Genomic DNA, 9,346 nt, shown 5'->3' with positions numbered 1-9,346 from the left:
CCGGCCCCCCGAATCACTCCTAAATCCTTTCTACACCCTGACACCCCTCCTGCGTCCCCCCAAATGCTCCCCGGACCCCTCCTGCACCCTCCTTAATTCCTCCCGCATCCCTGCTGCATTCCCCTAAAGCCTTGCTACATCCCTCTGCGTCCTCCTTAAATCCTCCTGCATCCCTGCTGCATTTCCCTAAATCCTCCCTGTGTCCCTGTACCCCTCCTCTATCCTCCCTAAATCCTCCCTGCATCCCTGTATCCTCCCTAAGTCCTCCTTCATCCCTTTTGCATTCCCCTAAATCCTCCCTGCCCCCCTGTACCCCTCCTGTATCCTCCCTGAATCCCTTCTGCATTCCCCTAAATCCTCCCTGCATCCTTGTACTCCTCCTGTATCCCCCCTAAATCCTCCCTGCATCCCTGTACCTCTCCTGTATCCTCCCTAATTCCTCCTGCATCCCTTCTGCATTCCCCTAAAGCCTCCCTGTGTCCCTGTACCCCTCCTGTATCCTCCCTAAATCCTCCCTGCATCCCTGTACCCCTCCTGTATCCCCCCTAAATCCTCCCTGTCCCCCTGTACCCTCCTGTATCCCCCCTAAATCCTCCTTCATCCCTCCTGCATCCCCCCTAAATCCTCCTTGCACCCCCTGCATGACTTTGCACATTCCCTGCACCCCTCTGTCCCCCCTTCCTGCATCCCTGCGTGTCTGTCCGTCCCCCTCCCCATCCCTGTGCCCCATCCCTGCATCCCAGCCAGCAGCAGCAGGATCTTTCTGGTCCCCTCCTGTCCCACGCTCCCCTGGTGACAAAAAAAACCCTGTGTCACCCTGACCCCGCACCTGCCCGTGCACCCACGGGATGGGGCTTTCCTCTCCATGGACACACAGGTCAAATCCCACAGATGCTGCTGGGTGGCCGTGCCCCCAAAAGGGTGCTGGTGGGGAGGGAGCCCAGGGGGGGACATTCCCTGGGCCATGAGGAGCTGGAGGAGAACAGCCTCACCTGAGCCTCCAACAAGTGGGGAGGACTTTGTAGGGTCCTGGAGGGGGATGGAGGTGGACCTGACCCCAGTGGAACCAGCCAGCTGTGGGGCTGAGAGGGGTTCCCCGGCGTGGGGAGTGAAGAACGGGGAGCAGCACCCCGTCCTGGGGACATGTCAGCACCCGAGGGAGCTGGGGTGAGGGTGGTGCTGCTCTGGGGTGTCATGGGCTGTGGTGAGGAAGGCCATGGTGAGCCCTTTTGGCATCACAGGTGCGTGTTTCTAACGGGGAGCATGACCATGGCCACGGGGGGGGCAACCAGCCCCCCCAACATCCCTCGTCACACCAACCGCCTGATTAACGAGAAGTCCCCCTACCTCCTGCAGCACGCCCACAACCCCGTGGATTGGTAAGAGTGACTGGTGTCCTTCTCCTTCTTCTTCTCTCCTTGTGTCCCTGGGGCCGGGGCAGTCGCTGCTGTGGACCCGATGGCTGGTGGAGCAGCCTGGTCTCCATGGGGCACAGAGGGGCCTCCTGCACAGCTCCCCGTGGGCTTGGGGTCCACAATCCTCAACCAACCATGTCCCTGGGTGTCCTGACCACTTTCCACCAAGCAGCAGCTCTTCAGGCAGCTTTAGAGGAGCCTGAGTCCCAGCCCCAGCAGCAGTGACCCTTGAAGGTCCTTTCTTGTCTTCCCTCCACAGGTACCCTTGGGGTCAGGAGGCCTTTGATAAAGCAAAGAATGAAAACAAGCTGATATTCCTGTCAGGTAACCAGGAACAAGATGCATTTCGTGTTCCCACATCCCATGCAGTAGATGGCCAGAGGCTTTGTCCTGCGCTCGGGTGTGAAGAGCTGCATGGGAAGGATGGACACTGGGCACTAACTCTGCCAGCAAGAGAGGGCTTTAGGAGCTCTTGATGCAGATGGGCTGCATCCAAGGGCCTTCCTGGCTACCAGAGTCCTTGGCCAGATTGTAGTATGATGAGACAGAAAGCGCAGGAGGCCCTGGAAGCCTCCATGCTTGCAGGAGGCCTTTATCCTCCACCTCTTCTCCAGGCAGGCAGCAGATGTTCCCCATAGCAGGGTGTCCCACCTCTGAGTGATCTCCCCATAATGCGTGTCCTGCTCCCTGCAAAGGGCCTTTCTTCACTCACCTGAGCTTGTTTTCAGTTGGCTACTCCACCTGCCACTGGTGCCATGTGATGGAGGAGGAGTCCTTCAAGAACAAGGAGATTGGAGAAATTATGAACAAGAACTTTGTGTGCATCAAAGTGGATCGTGAGGAGCGGCCAGATGTGGACAAAGTGTACATGACCTTCGTGCAGGTAAGGGAGGCACAGGCAGGGCTTGGGAGGCTCTCTCAAGATGAGGTTCATGGTCATGTTCCTCAGGCAAGAAGAACCAGTGTGTGGGGTGGTCTGAATGGGGCCATGCAGGTCACAGGGGTGAAGAGAAGCACATATCTGGCCTCAAGGGAGGCATGTCCATGTGCCAGAGGGGTACAGAGCAGAGGGTGCCTCTTGCCTGACCTTGGTGCACCCATGGTTTGTCTTTCAGGCAACCAGTGGTGGAGGTGGTTGGCCAATGAGCGTCTGGCTGACTCCAGACCTAAAACCCTTCGCAGGGGGGACATACTTCCCTCCTGAAGATGGAGTTCATCGTGTTGGCTTTCGGACTGTGCTGCTCCGAATCGCAGAGCAGGTACGGAGCAGGAATGGCTTAGCAGGGCAGTGCTCGACCAAAGGGACAACAGGGAAACTGGTCTGGGCTTGGTGGGTGACCAAGTTAAGAGATACAGTCATGAGGAACGGTAGCCCAGAGAACATGTCAGAGCTTTGGCTGGGTTGGAGATGGATTGGAACTGATGTGGGGAGGAGGGCTGAGAACTGATGGTGTGGTTTGGACTGATGCAACGCAGGAAGCAAAGAGAGACAAAAAAATGGAAGAACTGACTTTCTCACTCTGTATCTTAGTGGAAGGAGAACAAAGATGCCCTGTTGCAGAACAGCCAGAAGATCCTGGAAGCATTGCTACATGTGTCTGAGATCCGTGTTCAGGGCCAGGAGTCACCCCCTCCAGCCAAAGAGGTGATGGCCACCTGTCTCCAGCAGCTCTCCAATTCCTATGATGAGGACTATGGTGGCTTTTCCAAATCCCCAAAGTTCCCCACCCCAGGTCAGTCTGACCACTGCTGCTGAGTCCTGCTGTGGGGCAGGCAGCTCCGGGGGGCAGAGCCCACCCCACAGCTTCCCACTTTCTCCCTGTATTTCAGTGAATTTGAACTTCCTCTTCACGTACTGGGCCCTGCACCGAACAACTCCAGAAGGTGCCCGGGCACTGCAGATGGCTCTGCATACCCTCAAGATGATGGCCCATGGGGGCATCCATGACCACATTTGTCAGGTAGGAGGAAAGCCTTGGGGGTAAACCCCTGGCGTGCCTGGAAGGCGTGGGGTGGAGACGTGTCCGCTTTGTCTTTGCAGGGGTTTCACCGCTACTCCACTGACCAGCACTGGCATGTCCCTCACTTTGAGAAGATGCTGTATGACCAGGGGCAGCTGGCAGCTACATATAGCAGAGCATTTCAGGTATGGCTGTGGCATCCTGCTGCCTGCTCCCCAAGATGTTGCCCATCCCATGGGCATGGAGCAGTCCCACGCTCCCTTTCACCTACTGGTCTCCTTCATCTGGAGAGGAACGGTGCACAAATCTGTGACAGTTTACCCCAGGGCATTGAGCATGATGGGGGAGGGAACAGCATCTGAATGGTATTTACCAGAGTCAGCAAACCCGTCCTGCTGCCTCTGGCCTTGGTGTAACTCCAGGGTTGCTCTCCAGTGCCTGTAGATTTCTATCAGGGACGTTACTCTGAATCCATCCGATGTTTAAAATCCCTGGATTCCACTGTTTCCCTGCCTTGGCCTGCTCTTTAAATCAGAATCACCTGTTACATCTCACCGTGTCTCTTGCCTCCCCTCTCCCCATTGTAACACCGATGTCCACCCCGTGCCTCCTGCAGATCTCTGGGGATGAATTCTTTGCCAATGTTGTCCAAGACATTCTGCTCTACGTCTCACGGAACCTGAGTGACCAGGTAGGTTGTTCCCTGAGCTGGGCCAAAGGAGCTGCTTACCCTGGGGGGTGGCTTGGGGCTGCTTCTCCCTCCTTCCTTCCCAGCTGAGCTCAGTTTGGGCACCGCTGGCACCAGACTGGCAGCCCAGGAGTGGTGGGGAACTGGTTGAAGTTGCTGTCCCAGTATCTGGAGGGTCTTTCTTGCTCTTTTCCCAGACAGGAGGTTTCTACAGTGCAGAAGATGCAGATTCCTACCCGACTGCCACATCCGAAGAGAAGCGAGAGGGAGCTTTCTGTGTGTGGACAGCTGAGGAAATCCGGGCTCTCCTTCCTGACCCCGTCGAGGGAGCCACAGAGGGGACTACCCTGGGAGATGTCTTCATGCACCACTACGGAGTGAAGGAGACCGGCAATGTGAGCCCCATGCAGGTGAGGGAGAGCAAAGACCTGCCCGGTACCGGGAGCATCCCTGGGGAACCCTCACTCCTGGGCGTGGGGGGATGGCAGGGCACCCCCAAAGCATGCGGGGTCCAGCCCGGTGGTGTTTCTAGAGTGGGGCTCTCCTTTCAGGACCCCCACCAGGAGCTGAAGGGCAAGAACGTCCTTATTGTCCGGTACTCCCCGGAGCTGACGGCGGCCAAATTTGGGCTGGAGGTGGGTCGGCTGGGTGCCCTGCTGCAGGAGGGCCGGCGGAGGCTGTCTGCAGCCCGGGCACAGCGGCCACGGCCACACTTGGACACCAAGATGCTGGCGGCGTGGAACGGTGAGAGGTGGCTCAGCTCTGGGGACACATGCCTTGACCAGACCCTTCCATGACTCCCTGGGGCCAGCAGGTTTTTTTTGGGGGGCTCGTAGCAACGTGTCCTACTGGCACTGGAAAGGCCCCCATGGAGGCGGTGGGTGGGCTGGGGTCTGGGGATGTGGGAGAACCTGGGGGAACCAGCCCCACACCTGCGAGCCGTGGGGCTGCGGAGCATGGAGATATTTTTCTGGCTTTATTTTTTCCTCCCCTGTTGCCAGCAGAGAGCAGCAAAACTCTTCTCCTGGCTCAGCCCAGCTCCCCCGGTTTGGAGGGGAGGGAAGGGGGGACTGAGGTGGGGACTCAGGTGGGGCACAGAGCCCCTTTCCAAGGCTGCATTAGGGGGGGAACTACAGCTCTTGTGTCCGTCTGTCCGGGTGTCCTGCAGCAGGTAATTACTGCAGTACCCCAGGCACTGTTCCCAGCAGTAAATGCCTGGTTAACTGGGTCTGGAGCTGGTGTGAGCTGGAATTATACCACGTCCTGCAGACAGCAAGACTCTTAAGCCCTGTTTCTGCCCGCAAGAGAAGGCTTAGCTCTTGCTGGCCTTGCAGCGCTCGGCCCTTCTCTTTGGTGACAGTAAGTGACTTTCTTAGTGGTTTGGACTGAGTGGGAGAGCTGATGGCTGAGCTCTGACCTGTCCTGAACGTCGGGGAGGATGAGCTTCAGGCTGAGCGTCCTACAAGTCTTACGAGGAGAGGCTGAGGGAGCTGGGGTTGTTCAGTCTGGGGAAGAGGAGACTGAGGGGGGACCTTCTCGCTCTGTACAAGTACCTGAAAGGAGGGTGTAGAGAGGCAGGGGTTGGTCTCTTCTTCCAAGCTACAGACGATAGGACAAGGGGTAATGGCTTCAAGTTGCGCCAGGGGAAGTTCAGGTTGGATATTAGGAAACATTTCTTTACTGAAAGGGCTGTCAGGCATTGGAACAGCCTGCCCAGGGAGGTGGTGGAGTCACTATCCCTGGAGGTGTTTAAGAAACGTGTAGACATGGCTCTTCAGGGCATGCTCTAGTGCCCAAGATTATTGGTTTGTGGTGGGATGTTGTGTGGGTGGGTGATGGTTTTGGTTTGGTCGTTGTTGTTGTTTGTTTAGGGGGTGGGTGGTGGGGGTTTTTTTTTGTTTGTTTTGGTTTTTTTTGTTTTGTTTTTTTTTTGTCGTTGGACTCGATGATCTCTGAGGTCCCTTCCAACCACTACGATTCTGTGATTCTGTGAAAGTTCAGACAGTGATGCCCTCCCAGGTTCCTTGTGCCCCCCTGAACCTGTCCCCGTGTCTGTCCTACGCAGGGCTGATGATCTCGGGCTTTGCCCAGGCTGGGGTGGCCCTGGCCGAGCAGGAGTACGTGAGCCGGGCTGCGCAGGCGGCTGCCTTCCTCCGGAGACATCTTTTTGATCCCACCAGCGGGAGGTTGCTGCGGAGCTGCTACCGGGGCAAAGAGAACACGGTGGAGCAGAGGTGAGCAGTGGTACAGAGAGTGTCTCCAGACCAACTGGTCACCCCACGGGTGCTACCCAGGCTCCTGGCAGTCTCCATCCTCGCCTCCTCCAGGCAGGGCTGATCTTGGAGGGAGGGAGGCTGTTTGCCTTGCACAGAACTGTCTCTGGTGCAGTTTGGGATGGATTAGTGCCCCCAACCCAGTGAGGAGGAATTAAGATCAGGTCCTTTCCTATTCCTCATCTTCCAAGCTGGCAGGAGCCTTCCCTTGCCCTACCCCGTGGTACAGAAACCCAGAGCTGAGCTGTGTGATGACTTGGCACAGCCAATGCTTATCTTGGACTGAGCTCTGAGGTGGCATCTCCTTGGGTAGGAGAGATCAGTAGGTAGAGCTTTGCTGGGCTCGAGAACATTTCCCTCCTGGCCAGTGTAGAGACCCTGATGCTCCTTCCCCATCCACCACTGCAGCACTGTGCCCATCCAGGGCTTCCTGGAGGATTACGTCTTCGTCATCCAGGCCCTCTTCGACCTGTACGAAGCCTCACTGGAGCAGAGCTGGCTGGAGTGGGCCCTGCAGCTCCAGCACATGCAAGATGAGCTCTTCTGGGACCCCAAAGGCTTTGCGTATTTCTCCAGTGAGGCTGGTGATCCCTCTCTGCTCCTGCGCCTGAAGAATGGTGAGCAGGGGACGTGGCTGTGCTCTGCATGGGTTATGGCGTGGGGCAGCTTAGGGAGGGCAGGGGTGATACCTGGCTGGAGGACCAAGCCGTGGGGTGGTGAGGCATTGGGCTGATGGAGGAGGTGTTGTCCCCTGCAGACCAGGACGGAGCAGAGCCCGCCGCCAACTCTGTCACTGTCACAAACCTGCTCCGAGCAGCTTGTTACTCTGGCCATATGGAGTGGGTGGAAAAAGCCGGGCAGATCTTGGCTGCTTTCTCAGAGAGGCTGCAGAAGATCCCGATAGCCCTACCAGAGATGGCCCGGGCCACCGCTGTCTTCCATCAGACCCTCAAACAGGTACGGGCTGGGGCTTGTGTGTCCCCTATGGGGCCTGCCGTGGGGAGGGGGCCTGGTGGTGGCAGTGGGTGCCATCACAGCTCTCTGCTTTCTCCCTCCTGCCACCCACGCTCTCCCTGGACAGGTTGTGATCTGTGGGGACCCCCAAGGAGAAGATACCAAAGAGATGCTGCGCTGTGTCCACTCCGTCTTCAGCCCGAACAAGGTAGAGGTGCCTGCCCTGCCTGCCAGATACCTTCCTGATATCTGATCTAAATCTCCCCTCTTCCAGTTTGAAGCCATTACCTCTCATCCTATCTCTACGTGCCCTTGTAAAATCCCTCTCCAGCTTTCTGGTAGGCCCCTTCAGATACTGGAAGGGGCTATAAGGTTCCCCCAGAGTCTTCTCTTCTCCAGGGTGAACAACCCTAACTCTCTTAGCCTGCCCTCGTAGCAGAGATGCTCCAGCCCTCAGATCTTTTTTGTGTCCTCCTCTGGACCTTCTCCAGCGGGTCCGCGTCCTTCTTGTGCTGGCAGCCCAGCTCAGGGAGCGGCTGCAGGAGCATCTGCTGTCACTCCTGGCTGTTTGCACTGCTCTCAGCTCCAGCTCAGCATCCCCAGCGCTGCTCTCCCCAGGGAAAGCCTTTCATTCTGGTGTGGTTGTGTCATGCCCAGTGTGGCTCCAGCTGGTGTCTGGGTCACCTTCTCCCTGGAGCCACCCTTCCATCCTCGGGGAGCAGCAAGGTGGTACCTCGCTCTGGCTGTGTGTCTTCTCTCCCGGGAGGGGCTGGCTCTTCCCAAAAGCTTTGTCCCCAGCCGTGCTGTCACGTTGCTGCCCATGGAGCTGGCAGGGACGGGCAGTGTGGCAGCTGGTGCCTGTCACGTTCGGCAGGCAGCGTCCCTACCCTGGGGATGGATGGCTCACACTTTGGCAAGGCTGTGGGTGGTGGAGCACTGCAGTGGGTTGCCTGGGGAGGTGGTTAAGGCCCCTTCCCTGGAGATATTCAAGGTGAGGCTCGACGAGGCCCTGGGCAACCTGGTCTAGTTGAGGGTGTCCCTGCTGACTGCAGGGAGGTGGGACTAGATGACCTTTGGAGGTCCCTTCTGGCCTAGACAATTCTATGATTCTATGATTCCTGGGAGAAGGAACACGGCAGGAGGAACTCTGCTGGGAAGGTTCTCTTCCCAGAGGATCCCAGCCCTGCAGGGTCTTCCCCAGTGCCACTCATTCCCAGTGGACAGCCTCATCTATGGTGGCAGCTCCTCGCCTCCTAGAGCTGATGGAGGGGAGGGAGGAGAATCCCACTGCTCAGAGGGTCACGCTGCCTTTGGGACCAGCCTGCTGTCTCCCGACAGCCACCCCTCTCCCCGTGCTGTGTCGCATGGGGACATGGTGCTTCTTTTCCCACCCACCTCTAGGTCCATCCAGCTGCTCCCCAGCTCCCCTTCCCCACCCCGAGGTGAGACAGCCCCGAGTCACCCACTCGGGATTTGGGAATCGGCTTTGCCAAGAAGTTGGGGACACATCCCCGCCGTGTCCCCTGCCACCCCCGCTCCCTCAGTGCCGGCAGGGTGCTGGGGGCTAGGCTGGTTTGCAGGAACACAATTAATTAGGTCGTTCCAGTAATTAATTCCTTACAAACCTCGCGTTGAAATCCTTGCTGTAACGAGATGCTGATGATAAAAGGGCATTGAGGTTGCAGGTTTAAATGGACCCTGTGCCCCCAACCCCAGGGGGCTGCTGCGGGATGCGAGTGCTCCGGGGGTGATGCCGGTGGCTGCTCCCCTGGGATTCCCAGTGCCAGGAGGAAAGAGGGCTGGATCCCTGCTCCAGGGCTGGATCCCAGCTCCTGGTATAGATCCCCTGCCCTGTTAATGGTCTTTAGGGTAATTATGAAGGATCCCATTATCTCCTCAGCTGCAGAGCGCTAGCCTGCCGCTCGCCTTCATCCTGGCCCTGCAAGAGGACCTTAGGGAGCTTGTGAGAAAAATGAATAATGAATTTCAGATTGGACATGAATTGGTAATTAATCACTCCTGGAATTAATTCCAGACAAAGACGAGGGGGGGATG

At 57.5% G+C, this 9,346-nt stretch overlaps 1 protein-coding gene across 1 annotated transcript in view; it reads left to right on the top strand.

The window, feature by feature from the left end:
• Positions 1-1,241: 1,241 nt before the first annotated feature.
• SPATA20 (spermatogenesis associated 20) overlaps positions 1,242-9,346 on the top strand; it is a 9,971-nt gene continuing 1,866 nt past the window's right edge. Inside the window, exons 1-14 of the mRNA XM_014953368.1 lie at positions 1,242-1,379; positions 1,675-1,739; positions 2,144-2,298; positions 2,531-2,674; positions 2,947-3,148; positions 3,246-3,376; positions 3,457-3,561; positions 3,993-4,067; positions 4,262-4,474; positions 4,616-4,808; positions 6,130-6,298; positions 6,746-6,954; positions 7,095-7,294; positions 7,419-7,499. Of these exons, the coding sequence (XP_014808854.1) occupies positions 1,264-1,379; positions 1,675-1,739; positions 2,144-2,298; positions 2,531-2,674; positions 2,947-3,148; positions 3,246-3,376; positions 3,457-3,561; positions 3,993-4,067; positions 4,262-4,474; positions 4,616-4,808; positions 6,130-6,298; positions 6,746-6,954; positions 7,095-7,294; positions 7,419-7,499 (2,058 nt within the window). The 5' untranslated portion in view covers positions 1,242-1,263. The remainder of the gene's footprint in view (positions 1,380-1,674; positions 1,740-2,143; positions 2,299-2,530; positions 2,675-2,946; positions 3,149-3,245; positions 3,377-3,456; positions 3,562-3,992; positions 4,068-4,261; positions 4,475-4,615; positions 4,809-6,129; positions 6,299-6,745; positions 6,955-7,094; positions 7,295-7,418; positions 7,500-9,346) is intronic.

Source organism: Calidris pugnax, unplaced genomic scaffold, assembly GCF_001431845.1.
Source record: "Calidris pugnax isolate Ruff unplaced genomic scaffold, ASM143184v1 scaffold9, whole genome shotgun sequence".
Classification (NCBI taxonomy): Eukaryota; Metazoa; Chordata; class Aves; order Charadriiformes; family Scolopacidae; genus Calidris; species Calidris pugnax.
This window is presented reverse-complemented; position numbering and strand designations above follow the sequence as displayed.